The sequence below is a fragment of the Mobula hypostoma genome, chromosome 8 (assembly GCF_963921235.1).
Source record: "Mobula hypostoma chromosome 8, sMobHyp1.1, whole genome shotgun sequence".
Classification (NCBI taxonomy): Eukaryota; Metazoa; Chordata; class Chondrichthyes; order Myliobatiformes; family Myliobatidae; genus Mobula; species Mobula hypostoma.
Window position 1 is genome coordinate 52,474,263 of NC_086104.1, and position 21,390 is coordinate 52,495,652.

The 21,390-nt window shown below is 40.5% G+C and overlaps 1 protein-coding gene across 22 annotated transcripts in view; it reads right to left on the reverse strand.

The window, feature by feature from the left end:
• The window catches only part of nrxn1a (neurexin 1a), a 1,799,241-nt gene that overhangs the window by 4,230 nt on the left and 1,773,621 nt on the right, over positions 1 to 21,390 (reverse strand). The window contains exon 26 of one of the 22 annotated variants that reach the window (XM_063055857.1): positions 1,980 to 2,187. The exons of the other annotated variants lie outside the window; for them this stretch is intronic. Coding sequence (XP_062911927.1) covers positions 2,162 to 2,187 — 26 coding nt within the window. The 3' untranslated portion in view covers positions 1,980 to 2,161. Of the gene's footprint in view, positions 1 to 1,979; positions 2,188 to 21,390 lie in introns of those variants that run through there. 22 annotated transcript variants of the gene reach the window in all.

Sequence of the window (21,390 nt, forward strand, 5' to 3'; positions counted from 1 at the left end):
TGGAAGTACTCATCGGGATTGTTAAGATGGGTTCTTTTAATTATTTTAGAGGTCAACAGTAATGCAGCATTGTCGGTTTAAAAATAAATACTGCACATCGATCTCAGCTGTCAGATGGAATCAAGAATTTTTTTTTCCACTGCATCTCCTACCCTTCATATTCTATGTGTCCATTGTCAGGAATAATAAGGAAAAAAGAACATCCTCCTAGCAGTTTCACATGGGACAATTGAAGTCCAGTTAAATGGAACTGTTGGCAATCCTTAAATATCTTGCCCCTTCAAACTTCGGCAAGTTTTAACAATGTGAGTGAGCAGTTTTTTTTTAACATAATGAATTTATTTTAATTTTAAAGTAGAGTCACAGGAAAAATGCCAAACTCAGTTAGACTTAGTTCAAAGTTACCATTCTATCAACTGTGAAAATTATTATATTTTAACACAATTCAATAGATAGAAGGTGAAATCTGTGTAATGTCATGTCAAACAGTTGTATTGTCTGAACTGTTAAATTCTTAGACTGCAGGAATACAGGACATTAAGCATACAATCTAAATTATTGACAGTTAAACAATCATAACTCAGAAAATAAACAAGTTACAGGTACTTTTATACAATTATGACAGCCAGCAGATTTTTTTTCCACCTCAACCTCAAAGGAAGCATGTATTTCTTTCTTGTCAGTTTATAAACATGTGCTTTCTGTTCTCCTGTAGGCCAACAACCCAGCCAAGTGTATTTCAGCCATATTGTCACTTTATTGATAAGATGATGAAAGTCTAAACTCAAATACCTTCTATTTCTCATATTTTTAATGCTTTGAAACACAAAAAGTTATTTAATTGAAGCATGTTTAAAAATTAGGTTAGAGATTAAAATTCATTATTTTCAGGAAGAGAAAAGGTGTAAAGAAAGACCAAAGAAAATATAGTTAACGTATCTTTCAAACATTAACTTAAAATATGGTAAACAATAACTAATACAATATTGAGAGAAAGCAGAGTTAAAATGAAAGTGACTATAAGGAGAATGGTTGAGGGGATTCACTTAAGGAAAATGAATCTTTAATACATTGATACTATCAAAGATTGGTTTTCATTATATTAATAACAGGATCATTTTTTCATAATTAATAATAACCCAGCCTTCCTCCATTCTAATGTAACAGGGTACTTAATCATGAAAGCTGAGCTGTGTCCAAGTGCTAAATCAAGAAAATGGCCCAGTTTTACCATAATTCTGATTGGCAGAAAGGATAGGATTGCAACAGCAAACATCTATTCACGTATGTATTGTAACTACTAAATTTAATGGTGAAAACAAAATTCAGACAAATTGATCCAAGGGTACTCTATCAAAAGCAAAGTAATAGGAATGTGGGTACTAATAGCTTTTAACTGGAATGCACTTGACGTTGCATTTTAAAGTTATGATGAGTGGGACAGTTTTATCATTTTTCTACAAAGCTTTCAGTGAGAGATGTTCTATCACATGCCCTGTCCACCATCATCATCAGGTGCCATGCCCAGTTTGAGCTTTGACTACTATGGCCCACACACTCCTGTTTCAGGTCAAGTGGATCAATTCATTGGTATTCATTTCCAGTTCTTTGGCTGCTGTCTCCATCATTTGTCTTTGTCTTGCTTGCTTCCCTTCAATCTTTCCCAAAGTTTTGCAATGGAGTAACGTAGGTCTTATAAATAGAATCTCACGTATATACTTTTCCTTCAAATGCAAATATGGCTTAGGGAGTGAATATTACCTTGTGGCTACCAACACATTTATGGACTGGTGCCTCACAATGGGTTTAGCTAACTGGTGCACAGGAGCCCAGATTGATGCATAGGGGAGGGGGTGCTGAGGCACAATAGAAAAGCACTATATTCCACACAGTGGTTGCCAGTCTTTTAAGGTGCTTCATTGTGGCCACTGTAGGAAGAATTCTGACTCAACTTTTCGGCAGTCAATATGCCAGGCAGTTGCTATTGGAAAATACAAAGTTTTCTGCATATTTCAAGCTAAAATGCCTTGGAACAATTTTTTTAACTGTCTCTCTTATTAATCGCTTAAAAGTCTGGAGTTGCGCAAATGGGCACTGGTGCCTAAAATAGCAGGTGATACACATTTTATTTCAGTAGATGAAAGCAATAGAACAAACTCAGCTACTGGCAATGTCTGATCGGTTGACCTGTGAAAATTAAGTATTGAAATGAATACAAATGCCTTAAATTCCATTTCTGGAGGAAGCAGAAGACTAATGATCATGAACATGTCTTGCTGGACTATCAATCTTTGGCTCATCCTGGCTGCTTACCGTAACAAAAAAAAGCTGTGATCAGTGTTATAGGAGAATGATCACCATTTGAATTCTCCCTTACAGGTGCCAGAATTGGACTATATACAATACTTCTCACATTACAACTGAGTGCTTTCTGCTTGTCAAGATTAGCAGTGGGCAGTATAGCATCATACAGTGTGAGCAATTGGAAACAGCCAATACCATTATTTCATGTTCTCCATGTGGTTTCAGGAGAAATTTATATTTTATGGTATGATTTAACATTTTGGTAAAGTGATGTTTAATGGATTTAGAAATTAGATAGCCAGTTCAGCATCAAAGTTAATTTATAAAAGACTATAAAGATGGACAAAGATAAAACTAATGGAAATTTAATATGAGAAAATGTGAAATTATCCGTTTGGAAAGAAAAACAGAATGGAAGCATATTATTTAAATGATAGGAGTTTGCAGAGCTCTGATGTGTGCGGGCATAGGATGCTGTAGTGTATGATTAGATCAATGTTAAAATGCAGGATCAGCAAGTAATTAGGGAAGATAAAATAAGGAGGTTTATCTTTTTTTGCTACCAGATTCAAATACAAAATCAGGAGGTTTTGTTTCAGCTACCTCGGGCATTGGTGAAAACACACTTGGAATAGACTGTAAGTACATTAGGGAAAGGAAAGCTTTAGAAGACTGCCATCTAGGATCTGTAGGTTGCCTTATAAGAAAAGGCTAAATTGGATATGTCTTTATGATCTAGAGATGAGGAGTTTTAACAAGGAGCACGTGGAGAGGAGTATTCCCTTTTTGGGAGAATCTATGATAAGAAGGTCATCATTAGGGATATAAAGGGTCAATAATTTAAACTGGAGAAATAAATGCTCACTTCAGCTGAGGGTTATGAAGCTCGTATTAAAAGAATTGTAGAGGCAGAGTTATTTGAGTTTGTTCTATATATAAAAAATTAATATGGAGTTTATAGAGTTTTTCAGCACAGAAGTAGGCCCTTGTCCATACTGATCATGTGCCTGCTTAAGCTAGTCCCATTGGCCTGCATTTGATCCATATCCCTCTAAACCTTTCCTACCAATGAACCAGTCCAAATGTCTTTCAAACATTGTACCCACCTCTACTTCCTCTAGCAGCTCATTCTCTATGCCTAGCACCTTCTGTCTGGCCCCTCATTTGCAATCAGGTCAACCATAATCTTTTGAATGTGGCAGAAGGCTTGAGAGACTGAGTGATGCTCCTAAATCATATGCTCCATGAACCTTGAGAAGATGATGTTGTGCCACCTTTCAGAACCGTGGCAACACTCCTGGGGAAGACATACCTTCAGTGCTAGTGACTTGACAGACTTCCCTATTAATAAATTCATCTAAATGAAACAAGTACCTCAATATAGTTCCCATGCAAGGCTATAATCTGGAAGCCAAACGCAGAAGGATTCTCTTGTTAAGAGGTAATTAACTAAACTATTATTCATGCTTGCATATTCCGAGACTTTTTATTCTATCTTGGTAGGTGCAGACAATTAAAATTGACTTTAAACTACATGCCTTTCAGCAGACTACCAGTATTAAAATATTTATCAAGTTTTGGTGGAAAAAGTAGAGGAATTACACTAAATTTCAATCATACTGCCTAATCTTCTGTTTAGGTATACTTAAGACTACCTGTATCAGCAAATTCTACAAAGCAATAAAAAAAAAACAGTATTGTTGAATTTAAAAGGTGAGGTTAAATATTTAGAGAAAATTTCTTGGGAATAGGAGCTTGGCAATGCAAAGCATGGCAAAGGAAATTGAAAAAGTTGTTAGAATCAAATAAATACATAGCTTAGACCGGGCTAGAGAGATTGCACAGAACTGTGAAAGAATTTTACTAAATTTACTGTCCCTTGCATTCTGTTTTAGGTAACACTGCTACTTAGAGATTGAAATAGTGCATCAACACATGCTTGGAACCTCAGCAGATCATAATCATAAAACACAGGTTAAAGTTTGTTTTGTGTTTCTTGTGTCTCATAGCTCTTGATGAAGGTGATCTTTTTGCTATATGATTTCACATAGTGGGAGATTTTATTGTTTGCAGCTACTCTGAATTAGATTTCTTCTAATAATTGGAGATCACACTAAAAGGTATGATTCTTACAGATGTTTCACTATGGTTATACAGAATGAAGCCATGTTCCATGGTGGTTTGCTGTAAATATCTTCAGTTACAATGCCCAGTCTGAAATAACTTGGTAGCATATATTTTCATAGAACATTATATAGCACAGTACAGTCCCTTTAGCCCACAATATTGTGTTGACCTTTTATCACACTCTTAGATCAATCTAAATCTTCCCTCCTGCATAGCCCTTCCCCTCATTTTTCTACCTTTCATGTGCCCATCTAAGAGTCTCTTAAATGTCCCTAATATATCTGCCTCTACCACCACCCCTGGCAACCATTCTACAAATGTTCTGCTTTGTGTAAATAAAGCTTACCTCTGAAATCACCCCTATAGTTACTTACAATCATCTTAACATTTTGTTCCCTCATATTAGCCATTTCATCCCTAAGAAAATCCTATCTAAGCCTCTTATCATCTTGTACACATCTATCAAGTCATCTCTAATCCTCATTCAATTTATTTTATGGGATATGCTCTCCAATCCAGTCAGCGTCCTGGTAAATCTCCTCTACACTCTCTCTAAAGCTTTCACATCCTTCCTATAATGAGGCAACGAGAACTGTACACAATATTGCAAGTGTGGTCTAAGAAGTGCTGCAAAATTACCTCATGCTTCTTGAATTCAATCCCCTGACTAATAAAGGTCAACATACCTTATGCCTTCCAAACGACCCTGTCAACTGTGTGGTAACTTCAAGGCACCCATTGATATGGACTGCTCTGTTTCTCCACACTGCTAAGAATTCTGCCATTAACCCTGTACACTGCCTTCAAAGTTGACCTTACAAAGGGAAACATTTTACACTTGTCTAGGTTGAAATCCATATGCCACTTCTTAGCATCTTAGTAATGTCCCATTTTAACATTGACAATGTTTGTGTCATCTGCAAACTGACAAACCCATCTTCCACTTCCTTATCAAAGTCATCAATAAAAATCACAAAGAGCAGGCATCTCAGAAACACCACTGGTCACTGACCTCCAAGTAGAATATTCACCACCCTCTGTCTTCTGTGGGTACACAGCAAAGATTCCCTTGATCCCATGCCTCCTGACTTTCTGAATGTGCCTACTATGGGGAGCACTGCCAAATGCTTTATTATCAATGTGTTTTGTCACATCCTCAAAGAATTCAATCAGGTTCCTAAGACAAGACCTGCCCCTCACAAAGTCATTCTGGCTATTCGCTAATCTGACTATGCTTCTCCAAATGCTTGTAAATCCTGTCTCTAATAATCTTCTCTAATAATTTCCCATCACTGAAATAGAACACATTGACCACAATTCCCAATGTTATCTCTACTCCCTTTCTCAAACAAAGTAGTAACATTTGACACCTTCCAATCATCTGGTTCTTTTCCAATGGCCATTAGGGATGCAAACATCATCACCAAAGGCAGAGAAGTCTCTTCCTTTGCTTCCCATAGTAATGTGGGATATATTCCATGGGGACTTTACCCTAAAATTCCAACAACTCCTCTTTCTTAACATTGTCATATTCTAGTATGTCAGCCTATTTTACACTGTCCTCACAATTGTCAAGGTGCCTGTCACTGGTGAATACCAAAATAAAGTATTCATGAAGACCCTCCTCTGATACAGGCATATTTTCTCTTCCATACCTGATTGGTCCTAGACATAGTCTAGTCATCCTCCTGTTCTTCAAGTACATGTAGAACACCTTGAGGTTTTCTTCTATCCTACTCAATGAGGCTTTCTCATGCCCTCTTCTAGTTCTCCTAAGACATTCTTATGCTCTTTCCTGTCTATCTTGCAACTCTCTAAAGCTCTGTCTGATTCTTCCCTCCTGAACCTTAAGTAAGCTTCCTCCTTCCTCTTAACAATCCTGATTCTTTTGCCATACCATCCTTTTCTGGCCTCAGTGGGGAAAAATCTATGCAGAAACCCTTGCAAGTGCTGCCTAAACATCCTCCACATTAAAGTCCCTGCCCAATACCATCATAATTCCTCTCACCCCAATTAAGTATTTCTTTATACTGTTGGCTCCTATCCATCTCCAAGGCTAGGGTAAAGGTCAGGGAATTGTGGTTAGTGTCTCTGAAAAGCTCCCCTAATGAGAGATCTGACACCTGTCCATATTCATTCCCTAGTAACAAATCCAGTATGGCCCAGTGGCACTGGCATCCACTGTGATGAAATGTTTTGAGAGGTTGGTCATGGCCAGCATCAACTCCTGCCTAAGCAAGGACCTGGACACATTGCAATTTGCCTATCATCACAATAGATCTACGGAGGATGCAATTTCCCTGGCTCTTCACTCACCTTTGAACACCTGAACAGTAACAATACCTACAACAGATTGGAAGAAAATGAGGCCTGAGAATGAAGGATTAACAAAATCCTGAGGATAGCAGGGCAGGGCAAGAGGCAAATGGGGTCTGTCAGTCTACTCATGCTAATTAGGAATAGGTCTTGTTCAAAATGAAGAGCTGATAAAGCAAGGATGTTGTGTGTAAGGAGGAACACTTAGCCTTCAATACTAACGACTTGGTTTCTTGTAATTAATGGGGAGGTTCCTTCAAGGCTACAGGACTGCCAGCTTGGTTTCTTCTAGTTAGTGGGGACCCTATGTCTAATTTTGTGTACGGTATGGAAACATCCTGAATCTTATGGATAATGGCTAAGCAGAAACTTCTGACACCTGAAAACTGCTGCGTGCATGTACTTTAAAGTTAAAAAAAAAGACCATGCTTGTGGTTGCTTTAGCGGAGTCTTTTAGTGAGCTCTCTGTGGTTATGTAATAACCAAATACCGGGGTCTATGTCTTTCTTTAAGTCTAATTGGCAGTAGTAAATTTTTCTGACGAACAGACTGCTTGCTGTTCTTTGATTACAGCTCAGCATTCAACATCATCAGACCCTCAGTATGAATTAACAAGCTCCAAAACATGGGCCTCTGCATCTCCCTCTGCTATGGATCCTTGACTTCCTCATCAAGAAACCACAGTCAGTGCGCATCAGAAATAACATCTCCACACGGACAATCAACACCGGCATACATCAGGAATGGATGCACAGCCCACTGTTCTACTCTCTCTATACTCATGACTGTGGTTAGGCACAGCTATACACAACATCCATAAATTTGCCAATGACACAATTATTGTTGGCAGAATTTCAGATGGTGACAAGGAGGTGTGCAGGAGTGAGACAGATCAGCTGATTGAGAGGTGTCGCAACAATAACCTTGCATTCAATAGCATTGAGACCAAGGAATTGGTTGTAGACTTCAGAAAGGGGAATGCGAGGGAAATACACCAGTCCTCATCGAGGGATCAGAAGTGGAGTAGTGGGCAGCTTCTAGGTGTTAAAATCTCTGAGGATTTATCCTGGGCCCAATATATTGATGCATCTACAAAGAAGGCATTACAGCTGCTATATATCATTAGGAGTTTGAGGAGATATGGCAAGTCTCCAAAGACCCTTGCAAATTTCTTCAGATGTACCATGGAGAGCATTCTAACTGGTTGCATCACCTACTAGTATGGGGGGGGGGGGGCAACCGCAAAGGAATCAGAAACATGTTTATTATCACTGGCATATATTATGAAATTTGTTGTTATGTGACAGCAGTACATTGCAAAAAAAAGTATAAATTACAGTAAGTGCACATTTTTTAAATTAAATAAGTGCATAAAGAGAAAAAGATAGTGAGGTAGTGTTCATGGGTTCATTCAGAAATTTGATGGCAGTGGGGAAGAAGTTACCACTGAATTGCTGAGCGTATGCTTTCAGGCTCCCATACCTCCTCCCTGACGGTAGCATGTCCTGGATGATCAGGATCCTAGTTCACGAATGCCGCCTTTTTGAGACATCACTCCTTGAAGACGTCTTTAATGCTGGGGGGGTTAGTGCCCAAAATGGAGCTCACTGAGTTTACAACTTTCTGTAGCTTAGTTCAATCCTGTGCAGTGACAACACCCCATCCCCGCCACCCCATACCAGAGGGTGATGCAGCAAATTAGTATGCTCTCCGTGGTACATCTGTAGAAATTTGCAACTTTCTTTGGTGACATACCAAATCTCCTCAAACTCCTAATGGAATATAGCTGCTGTTGATCCTTCCTTGTAACTGCATTGATATGTTGGGCCCAGGACAGATCCTCCAAGATATGAACACCCAGGAACTTGAAATTATTCTCCCTTTCCACTTCTGATCCCTCGATGAGGACCGGTGTGGGTTCCCTTGTCTTATCCTTTCTGAAATCCACAATCAATTCTTCGGTCTTATTGACGTTGAGTGCAAGGTTATTGTTGCAAGACCACTCAAACAGCTGATCTGTCTCACTCCGTATGCCTTCTGCTCACCGTCTGAAATTCTACCAACAATAGTTGTGTCATCAGCAAATTTATAGATGATATTTGGGGGATCAGATAGAGCTGCAGAAATCTGTAAACTCAGTTTGCTCCATTAGCTAGACTCCCCAGCATCGAGGAGACCATCAAAAGCTGATGCATCAAAAAAGTGGATTCCATCACTAAGGACCCCATTCACCCAGGACATGCCCTCTTCTCATTGCTACCACCAAGGATGAAGTGCAGGAGCCCAAGGATACACAATGTTTTAGGAATAGCTTATTCCCCTCTACGACCAGATTTCTGAATGAACACTACTTCGGTATTTTCCTACTCTCATTTTGCTCTTCTTTTCCTGATTCTTCATGCATTAAAACACACACTTCAACCTATCCCACTGACTACAGTTTTGTCCTAATAACTGCATATCCTTCCTCACAAGCTTTTACATGCTGTATCTCCCAGTATACCAATTGCCCATCCTCTGACCTATCACTCTAGTTCTCATTCTCCTGCCAAACCAGTTTAAGCTCTGCTCAATGGCTCTATTAAACTTGCCGACAAGGATTTTGAACTCCCTCGAGTTCAAGTGCAACCCATTCTTTTTGCACAGGTTATGCCTTCCCTGGAGAGATACCAATGATTCTCAAATCTGAAACTCCACCTTATGTACCAATTTCTTTGCCACACATTCATCTGCCATATCATGTTATTCGCACCCTCACTGGTGCATGACTCAGGCAGCAATCCAGAGACCACCACCCTTGAGGTCCTACATTTCAGCTTCCTACCTAGCTTCCTATATTCCCACTTCAGGACTTTATCCTTTTTCCTATCTATCAAATTGGATCGGACCTGTTGAATAAACCCCGTCAACAGGAAGTTCTCAAAAAATCCTTGATAGTTCAAGCTATCAGTGAGTTTCCAGCATTCTTCAGAAAATCCAGCCCATTGCCTTTTAAAAATGCAGACTGATAATTCAATATAAAATTTCAGTCTACTGAATATTTATAATTAACGTTATTCCCTGTTCTGTGCAAGAGAATTCTGTCTTAAATATTTCATTTCAGGCTTGATGAGTGCACAAAAATATTAGTGGAACTTTATCACTAATGAGTTAAAGCAAGACAAGGCACCAAGCCAATACCATGCTGGTAAAAGTAGTTAATTGACTGAAAGCTTAATATATGGGTCTCAATCCTTATCCTTTAAAACAGAAGTAGATAAATACATGCCCAGCAGAGTAAATATGTAACTTTGAATCATATCCTCTGCAATTCACTTTAATTAAACTGAAAAGTAGAGCTAAAACTATTACATTATACCAGTTCTCTTATTCATTATAATTACATCCTACTTAATTAGTTTCCAAAAACACTGAATTAGACTAATTTGTACATTCCAAAACAAGTCAGATATAGTGCAATTTCACAAGTTCTTGACTGCAGGCTATTAGTGATGAAATGTTGTGTTACAATATCTTATTAAATGGACACCCTATATTCACAGGGAAAGAATTTTATCTGATGCTAGTGCAAGAGAATGAATAATCTGAAATGTTTACAAGGAAGGTCGTCTTATTCATTATGGATATTTCCATTCAGATGAAGTTGATGCATCTACTGAATGTATTTCTAACTCACTGTCATTGAATCAGACAACCTTGTTGGTCCTAGATGCCAAATTATGCATTTGAATACAAACTAGAAGTGTGTAGATTTCTCATGAGCACAATGGTTTCTGCAGGAAAAGTATGGATCTTGGGAATAATGTTTGTTTTAATATATTATAAACTGGATTTTCTTTCTCTCCTTGATTAAATGTCTAGTCTGGAGACAGGCAGAAGAGATTCTGCAGATGCTGGAAAACTTGAGCATTTTTTGTGAAAGCATTCAAACCAACCTGCCTATTTCCAACAACACACAAAATGCTGGAAGAACTCAGCAGGTCAGGAAATAAACAATCAACATTCCAGGCCAAGATTCTTCATCAGATGCTCTTCATAGAGGCTGCCTAGTCTGCTGAGTTGTTTCAGCATTTTGTGTGTGTCGCTGGACATAGGCAGCATCATTTGAATGTACTAACAAAACTTAACCTGTTTTTCAAAATGGTCATATAACTATCATTTTTTTTATTCTGTACTGCTTTATTTAAAAGTAAAACGATATTCTGAAATAAGCAAGGCATACCTGTCATTAGGTCAAAAGGAAAGGCCCATATAAATTACTGAATGGGTAGCTCACATCAATCAAATCGAAATGTTACACCTTGAACAATTCCTTCACCTCATCTCATTTTCTACAGATCAATGGCGCACCCATTGAACTCACGCTGGCCAAACCACATCTGTCTTTGCCTTTGTTTCTGTCTTACTCATGTTCCATCCCATTCCCTACTCTTCTTCCTATGAATCAACCACAGCATTGCCACTCATATTGAACTCAAAAATTTCATTTCATTTGTTGCTAATTTGCACCCTCTTCTCATATTCACCTTGACCAAATCAAAAGTTAGGCTAGTCACAAACATTCATTACAAGTCTTCAGATTCCCATGTTTCTTGACTACACTTTTCTCCCACTCAGTCTCTGTGAGAATTTCTATTTTCTCTGCACAGCATTTGTGTTGACACCCAATAGTCAACGAGAATTGGAAGAGCAAATCTGCAGGGAGATAGCAGGCAACTGCAGGAAACATAAAGTTGTGGTAGTAGGGGATTTTAATTTTCCATATATTGATTGGGACTCCCGTACTGTTAGGGGTTTAGATGGTTTAGAGTTTGTAAAATGTGTTCAGGAAAGTTTTCTAAATCAATATATAGAGGGACCAACTAGAGGGGATGCAATATTGGATCTCCTGTTAGGAAATGAGTTAGAACAAGTGACAGAAGTCTGTGTAGGGGAGCACTTTGGTTCCAGTGATCATAACACCATTAGTTTCAACTTGATCATGGACAAGGATAGATCTAGTCCTAGGGGTGAGATTCTTAACTGGAAGAAGGCCAAATTTGAAGAAATGAGAAAGGATCTAAAAAGCGTGGATTGGGACAGGTTGTTCTCTGGCAAGGATGTGATCGGTAGGTGGGAAGCCTTCAAAGGAGAAATCTTGAGAGTGCAGAATTTGTATGTTCCTGTCAGGATTAAAGGCAAAGTGAATAGGAATAAGGGACCTTGGTTCTCAAGGGATATTGCAACTCTGATAAAGAAGAAGAGTGAGTTGTATGACATGTATAGAAAGCAGGGAGTATAAGAAGTGCAAGAAAATACTTAAGATAGAAATCAGGAGGGCTAAAAGAAGACATGAGGTCGCCTTGGCAGTCAAAGTGAAGGATAATCCGAAGAGCTTTTACAAGTATATTAAGAGCAAAAGGATTGTAAGGGATAAAATTGGTCCTCTTGAAGATCAGAGTGGTCGGCTATGTGCGGAACCAAAGGAAATGGTGGAGATCTTAAACAGGTTTTTTGCATCTGTATTTACTAAGGAAACTGGCATGAAGTCTATGGAATTAAGGGAAACAAGTAGTGAGATCATGGAAACTGTATAGATCAAAAAGGAGGAGGTCCTTGCTGTCTTGAGGAAAATTAAAGTGGATAAATCCCCGGGACCTGACAGGGTGTTCCCTCGGACCTTGAAGGAGACTAGTGTTGAAATTGCAGGGGACATGGCAGAAATATTTAAAATGTCGCTGTCTACAGGTGAGGTGCTGGAGGATTGGAGAGTGGCTCATGTTGTTCCGTTGTTTAAAAAGGGATTGCAAAGTAATCCAGGAAATTATAGGCTGGTAAGTTTAACGTTGGTAGTAGGTAAGTTATTGGAGGGAGTACTAAGAGACAGAATCTACAAGCATTTGGATAGACAGGGACCTATTAGGGAGAGTCAACATGGCTTTGTGCGTGGTAGGTCATGTTTGACCAATCTATTGGAGTTTTTCGAGGAGGTTACCAGGAAAGTGGATGAAGGGAAGGCAGTGGATATTGTCTACATGGACTTCAGTAAGGCCTTTGACAAGGTCCCGCATGGGAGGTTAGTTAGGAAAATTCAGTCGCTAGGTATACATGGAGAGGTGGTAAATTGGATTGGACATTGGCTCGATGGAAGAAGCCAAAGCGTGGTAGTGGAGAATTGCTTCTCTGAGTGGAGGCCTGTGACTAGTGGTGTGCCACAGGGATCAGTGCTGGGTCCATTGTTATTTGTCATCTATATCAATGATCTGGATGATAATGTGGTAAATTGGATCAGCAAATTTGCTGATGATACAAAGGTTGGAGGTGTAGTAGACAGCGAGCAAGGTTTTCAGAGCCTGCAGAGGGACTTGGACCAGCTGGAAAAATGGGTACATACAGGGTTAATGGTAAGGCACTGAGGAGTGCAGTGGAACAGAGGGATCTGGGAATACAGATACAAAATTCCCTAAAAGTGGCATCACAGGTAGATAGTGTTGTAAAGAGAGCTTTTGGTACATTGGCCTTTATTAATCAAAGTATTGAGCATAAGAGCTGGAATGTTATGATGAGGTTGTATAAGGCATTGGTGGGGCTGAATCTGGAGTATTATGTTCAGTTTTGGTCACCAAATTACAGGAAGGATATAAATAAGGTTGAAAGAGTGCAGAGAAGGTTTACAAGGATGTTGCCAGGACTTGAGAAACTCAGTTACAGAGAAAGTTTGAATAGGTTAGGACTTTATTCCCTGGAGCGTAGAAGAATGAGGGGAGATTTGATAGAGGTATATAAAATTATGATGGGTATAGATAGAGTGAATGCAAGCAGGCTTTTTCCACTGAGGCAAGGGGAGAAAAAAACCAGAGGACATGGGTTAAGGGTGAGGGGGGAAAAGTTTAAAGGGAACATTAGGGGGGGCTTCTTCACACAGAGTGGTGGGAGTATGGAATGAGCTGCTGGATGAGGTGGTAAATGCGGGTTCTTTTTTAACATTTAAGAATGAATTGGACAGATACATGGATGGGAGGTGTATGGAGGGATATGGTCCGTGTGCAGGTCAGTGGGACTAGGCAGAAAATGGTTCGGCACAGCCAAGAAGGGCCAAAAGGCCTGTTTCTGTGCTGTAGTTTCTATGGTTTCTATGGTTTTGATTGAACTTCCCATATCATATGACATAGGGGCAGAATCAGCCATTTAACCCATCAAACCTGCTCCGACATCCCATCATGGCTGTTTTATTCACCCACTCAACACCACTCTCCTGCTTTCTCCTCCTAACCGTAGACACACTTAATAATCAAGAAACTAACTATCTCTAAGTATAACCAATAACTTGGCCTCCACAGCCATTAGTAGCAATGAATTCCATAGGGTCACCATCCACTGGCTAAAGAAATTCCTCCTCATTTCTGTTTGAAAAGTACTTCCTTCAATTCTGAAGCTGTGCACTCTGGTCTTGGACTCCCGCACAATGGGGAAACATCCTTTCCATATCCACCCTACCCAAGCTGTTCAACATTCAATAAGATCCCCCTCATTCTCCTAAACTCCTGTGAGTACAGGCACAGAGCCATCAAATGCTTCTCATACTATTTGAAAAGTTCCCCTCAATAAAAAGCACATCACTTGGATACTGTTGAGGCAGACGATCTACCGGGGAAGCCGCAGTGATCAGACCTCTGCTACTGAGTCTGGCTCTGTGGCTCAAAAGGGAAGGGGGAGGAGGAGTGCAATAGGGGATTTGATAATTGGAGAAGCAGACAGGAGAGTCTGTGGATGTGAAAGTCATCTGGATAGTACTTTGCTTCCCAGGTAAGGGATTTCTCAGATCCGGTCAGCAGCATTCTAAAGAGGGAGGGTAAGCAGCCAGAAGTTGTGGTACATATTGGTACTAATGACATACAGTAGAGAGGAAAAGGGAAGAGGTCCTGAAGAGAGAATATATGGACATAGGTAGAAAGCTGAAAAGCAAGATCTCCAGAGTAGTAATCTTTAGCTGTGCCACATGCCAGTCAGGGTAAAAATAGGATGATTTGGCAGGTGAATGTGTGGCTGAGAAATTGGTGCAGGGAGCAGGCTTTCAGATTTCTGGATCATTGGAATCTCTTCTGGGGAAGGTATGACCTGTGCAAAAAGGATGGTTTACACCTGAACCCAGTGGGGACCAATACCCTTGAGGGTAGGTTTGCTAGAGCTGTTGGATAGAGTTTAAATTAATCTGGCAAGGGGAATAGGAATCAGAATGATGGGGCTGACCAACACACACAAAATGCTGGAGGAACGCAGCAGGCCAGGCAGCATCTATGGAAAAGAGTACAGCTGATGTTTCAGGCTGAGACCCTTCAGCAGGGTCTTTCATTCAAAGGCTTCCATAGATCCTGCCTGGCCTTCTGAGTTCCTCCAGCATTTTATGTGTGATGCTTGAATTTTCAGCATCTGCAGATTTTCTTTTGTCTGTGATTGGACTACTACACTGAGAAGTCACTACCAGGGATGCCTACCCTTAAGAAGTTTAAGTCTTCCCTTTGAAGGCAGTTCACTGAAGCAATCTCCCACTGCTCCCCCTCTGTGATCTCTGCTTTCCTCTGATTCTTTGCTTCCTCCCCATCCCCCACATTCTTATGCTGACTCATCTTTCTTTTCCCCTCCAGTCCTGCTGAAGGATCTCGGCCCAAAACGTCAGCTGTACTCTTTTCCATAGATGCTGCCTGGCCTGCTGAGTTCCTCTAGCATTTTGCGTGTGTTGCTTGGATTTCCAGCATCTCCAGATTTTCTCTTGTTTTTGATAGGGCTGAGGATGGGGCAGAAAGAACAACAACATCTCTACTTCCTTAGGAGTCTGTGGAGATTCAGCATGACATCAAAAACTTTGTCAAACTTCTATAGACATGTAGTGGAAAGTGTATTGACTGGGTGCATTATAGCTTAGTATAGAACATCAATGCCTTTGAGAGGAAATCAAAGGTATAAAAGGTAGAGTATTCAGTCCAGTATATCATGGGTAAAGCCCTCACAACCGTTGAGCACAGCTATCTGAAAGGCTCTCATAGGATGCAGCATCCATCATCAAAGATCCTCACCACCCAGGCCATGCTACTTTCTCGCTGCTGCCTTCAGTTAGAGGATATAAGTGCCTTAGGACTCACACCACCAGGTTCAAGAACAGTTGCTACTCCTCAACCATCAGGCTCTTGAACAAAAAAAAAGGTAACTACGCTCATCTATTGAGATGTTCCCACAGCAAATGCTCTCACTTTAAGGACTCTTTGTTATTTCATGCTCTCATTATTTATTGCTATTAATTTATATTTGCATTTGCACAGTTTGTTATCTTCTCTGCTCTACTTGATCTTTCGTTGATCCTGTTTATAGTAACCATTCTATAGATCTGCTGGGTGTGGCCACAGGAGAAAGAATTTCAACTGAAACACAGCAGATGGTGAGGAATAATGTTACTTCACTTAGAAAGACGATTTGCTGGAGCTTTTGGAAAGCATCAAGTTGGATAAGTCTCTGGAACCGGACGAGATATACCCCAGGCTACTCTGGGAGGTGAGGGAGGACATTGCTGAACCTCTGGCAATGATCTTTGCATCATCATTGGGAATGGGGGAGATTCCAGAGGATTGGAAGGTTGCAGATGTTGTTCCCTTATTCAAGAAAGTGAGTAGAAATAGCCCAGGCAGTTACAGACCACTGAGTCTTACTTCAGTGGGTGGGTAAGTTGATGGAAAAGATCCTAAGAGGCAGGATTTATGAACATTTGGAGAGGCATAATATGATTAAGAATAGTCAACATGGCTTTGTCAAGGGCAGGTCGTGCCTTACGAGCCTGATTGAATTTCTTGAGGATGTGACTAAACACATTGATGAAGGCAGAGCAGTAGATGTAGTGTATATGGATTTCAGCAAGGCATTTGATAAGGTACCCCATGCAAGGCTTCTTGAGAAAGTAAGGAGGCATGGGATCCAAGGGGACTTTGCTTTGTGGATCCAGAACTGGTTTGCCCACAGAAGGCAAAGAATCGTTGTAGACGGGTCATATTCTGCATGGAGGTCGGTGACCAGTGGTGTGCCTCAGGGATCTATTCTGGGACCCCGTCTCTTCATGATTTTTATAAATGAGCTGGATGAGGAAGTAGAGGGTTGGGTTAGTAAATTTGCTGATGACACAAAGGTTGGGGGTGTTGTGGATAGTGTGGAGGGCTGTCAGAGGTTACAGCAGGATGTCGACAGGATGCAAAACTGGGCTGACAAGTGGCAGATGGAGTTCAACCCAGATAAGTGTGAGGTGGTTCATTTTGGTAGGTCAAATATGATGGCAGAATATAATATTAATGGTTAGACCCTTGGCAGTGTGGAGGATCAGCAGGATCTTGGGGATCTGAGCAGGTTGACTCTGTGGCTAAAAAGGCATGTGGTGCATTGGCCTTCATCAACCATGGGATTGAGTTTAAGACCTGAGAGGTACTGTTACAACTCTATAGGTCCCTGTATAGGACCCTGGTCAGACCCCACTTGGAGTACTGTGCTCAGTTCTGGTCACCTCACTACAGGAAGGATATGGAAACTATAGAAGGGGTGCAGAGGAGATTTACAAGGATGTTGCCTGGATTGGAGAGCATGCCTTACGAGAATAGGTTGAGAGAACTCGGCCTTTTCTCCTTGGAGTGACAGAGGATGAGAAGTGACCTGATAGAGGTGAAAAGATGATGAGAGGCATTGATAGTGTGGATAGTCAGAGGCTCTCACAAGATGGAAAAGTTTTAAGGTGCTTGGAGGTAGGCACAGAGGAGATGTCAGGGAAAGTTTTTTTACGCGGAGTGTGGTGAGTGCATGGAATGGGCTGCCAGCGATGGTGGTGGATGCGGATATGATAGTCTTTTAAGAGACTCCTGGATAGGTACATGGAGCTTAGAAAAATAAAGGGCTATTGGTAACCTTCGGTAATTTCTAAAGTAAGTACATGTTCAGCACAGCATTGTGGGCCAAGGGCCTATATTGTGCTGTGGTTTTTCTATGTTTCTATAAATTCAGGAATGGAACAATATCTCAGAGCATATCAACATTACACAGGAGGTCTTGAAAGTGGGTAGTTTCGCAGGGATTGACCAAATATATCTTAAGATGCGATGGGAAGCAAGTGCAGAAATTGCAGAGACATTGGCAGATTTATTGGCCATAGATGAGGTACCAGAAACCTGGAAAATAGCTAATGCTGTACCTTTATTTAAGAGGGACAACAAGAATAATCCATGAAGCTCAGTATGGTGTTCCTAGTCCAGTGGTTGCAATGATATTGGCAGGGGTTCTAAAAGACAGGATTTATTTGCATTTAGAAAGACAAGAATTGATTAGGAAGTCAACATGGTTTTATGTGTGGGAAATCATGCCTCACAAAATTGATGGAGTTTTTAGAACAGATGACCAAACGGTGAATGAGGATAAGGCAGTAGATTGTCTGCAAGGGCCTTTGTATGGTAGACAGGTGTAGAAGCTTAAAACACAAGCCAAGCCCAGAGCAAAAAACGACCAAAAATTCCCTACAATATTCCAATGTGTGCTCCGACCAATGCCTTATGAACCTTCAGCATGGTGCCCTTGCTCTTATTTTCTAATCTTTGAAATAAATGATAAAATTGCATTTGCTTTTCTTACCATTAAATCAACCTGCATGTAGACCTTTAGGGAAACCTGCATCAGGAACCCCAAATTCCTTTGCCCCGACTTTTCTTCTCATTTAGAAAATAGTCTACGCCTTTATTCTTTCTACAAAAGTGCATGACTGAATATTTTCCTTCTCTATATTCCATCTACCACTTCTTTGCCCATTCTTTCCATCTATCAAAGGTCTTTTGCCAACTCCCAGCTTCTTCAATACTACCTGCCCCTTTACCTATCTTCGTATTGTCTGCAAAACTGGCCACAAAGCCATCAATTCTGTCATCCAAATCATTGACATACAACATGAAAATAAGCGGTCCCAACATTGGACTGCCGGAACTTTATTAGTCACTGGCTGCCAACTAGAAACCAACCCCTTTATTCGCACAATTTGCCTCCTGCCAGTCTGCTAATCTTCTATCCATGCTAGTACCTTTCCTGTAATACCACTGGCTCTTATCTTGTTAAGCAGCTTCATGAGCTGCACATTGTCAACAGTCTTCTGAAAATCCAAGTAAACAACATACACTGACTCTCAATTGTCTATCCTGCTTGGTATTTCCTCAAAGAATTCCAATAGATATGTCAGGGATGATTTCCCCTTAAAACAATCCAAAATAGCTTTTTTTTCCCTTGTGAGATCAACCACAAGCTGCTCTAAAAAGCCATCTCATTTGCCTTGTATAAATTCCTTCTCTTGAGATCCAGCATCAACCTGATTTTTCCAATCTACCAGCATATCAAAATACTCCTTGGCGATAGTAACATTGCCTTTTTATGTTGCTTATCTATCTCCCATTGTTATTTGTACCCCACATGCTGGCTACTTTTTGGAGGCCTGTGTATACTCCCATCTGTGTCTTTTTACAAGGAATTTACACCTTCCGTTCCTATGGTACTTCTTTCTAAAGATTCAATATCATTTTTACCAAAACAACCAGACCACCTCTCTCTGCCTATCTGCCTGCCCTTTCAATACAATGTGTGTCCTTGTATGTCAAGCTCCCAACAATGATCTTCTTTCAGCTATGACTCACTGATGCCCAAAACATCATAACTGCCAAGCTCCAGCTGTGCTACATGGTCATCTGCCTTATTCCATATGCATTCAAATCTAACACCTCCAGTCTTGTGTTCATCACCCTTTTCAGGTTTGACCTTATGCCACTGGAAGTTAAATTCATCTTTCTTTCTACAATTTTTGATTTTTTAATTTATTTTGGACATTTCCTGCAATCTCTGTCGCTTTTATTTTATTCTCACTTTTCCAAACTGTTGAAACTACTACTTGGTTTAAAGACACATATCAATCTATCCCAGCGACTACAATTTTGCCTTTATCAACTGCTGTTCCTCCCTCAGACTCACTACACACGCCACCTACGCAATTGTATACCAACTGTCCTGTTATCTACTCTATCACCCTGGTTTCAATTCCCTGCCACCCTCCCCAACAGTTCTATCAAACCTGCCTGCAAAGATATTGATCCCATTTGAGTTCAGGTTTAACATTTGTACATTTCATCCCTTCCCTAGAAGAGATCCCAATAATCCAGAAATCTGAAACATAACTCCTCTGCTACACATCCATCTGCCACATCATCGAATTCTTACCCCCAATGGTACATGGCACAGACAACAATCTAGAGATTATTACCCTTGAGGTCTGCTTTTCAGCTTTCTACCTAACTCCCTATATTCTCTCTTCAATGTTGCTGGAACCAACATGTACCGTGACTTCTGGCCATTCACCCTTCTTTGGAATACTGTGGACCCGATCCAAGATGTCCCTGACCCTGGCACCTGTGAGGCAAAAAACCATCTGGGTGTCCCTTTCACATCCGGCCATCTGCTTCTCTAACTATTTGATCCATTTCATTACTGCAGTCCTCTTCTACTCCCTTCCCTTCTGAGCCACAGAGCCCAATTAAGTGCCTGAGACTTAGTCTCTGCAGCTTTCTCCTGGGAGGTCACCTCTCCTCTACAGTATCCAAAGTAATATACTTATTATTGAGGGGAACAGACACTGGGTTACTTTGCACTGTTGGCCTATTCCCTTTCCCTTTCCTGACAGTCACCCAGCAACCTGCCTTCTGTGACCACCACCCTGCAGATCATATATAGCACCTCCTCATTCTCCCATATGAACCAAAGGTCTTCCAGCTGCAGTTCTAGTTCTCTAATGTGGTCTGTAAGGAACTGCAGCTGAATGATCTTCAACCAGATGCCATCATCATGGAGACTGGTGGTCTCCCAGAGTTCTCACATCTCACACGAAGGACCTACCAGTGACGTAAGACCCATTCTCACCACAATAAGTATTTACTTTTAGATTAACCCTACCATTTCCCAACGTAGGGATATCTAAAACTAGGGGCCAATAGGTTTAAGGTGAGAGGGAGGAAGCTTCAAGAACTTGGGTATAAAATTTTCACACAAGGTGTCATTGGTATCTGGAATGAGCTGCCAGAACAGGTGGTGATAGCGGCATGAACAGTAACAATATTTAAGAAACGTCTGCTAAGGGACCTAATTCCGCAGAGCACAGAAGAGTAGTACAGACATAAATCAGGCAAGAAGGATTAGTGTAGCTACGCAAAGACACAGTGGGCTGAAAAGCTTGTTTCTGTGCAGTATAAATCTATATATACAATGCAAAACTTCAGGGTCATTGGCTGCACTTGAGAGCCAATGGTTCTAACCTAGCAAGGTCTGATGCAAAAAGTGGAGCTGCAAGCTGTTAGGAAATTGCTCTTAGAAGCACAACATATAGTTTGCTTTTTGGCAAATAAGTACATAATGTTAGGAACTCACAGAGTGTAACAACCTCTTTAATTTAGGCTTCAGCACAGCTTGGAACATGTTTTGTTTTCCATAATTCTAAATTGTGACACAAAGTGTTCACTGAATAGGATTTTATTTTGATTGATCTGCTCCATTAAGTTCTGCTCTATTGTGCTTTTATTTTACTACGTTTCTTTTCACTATTCAATAATTGCTTCATTT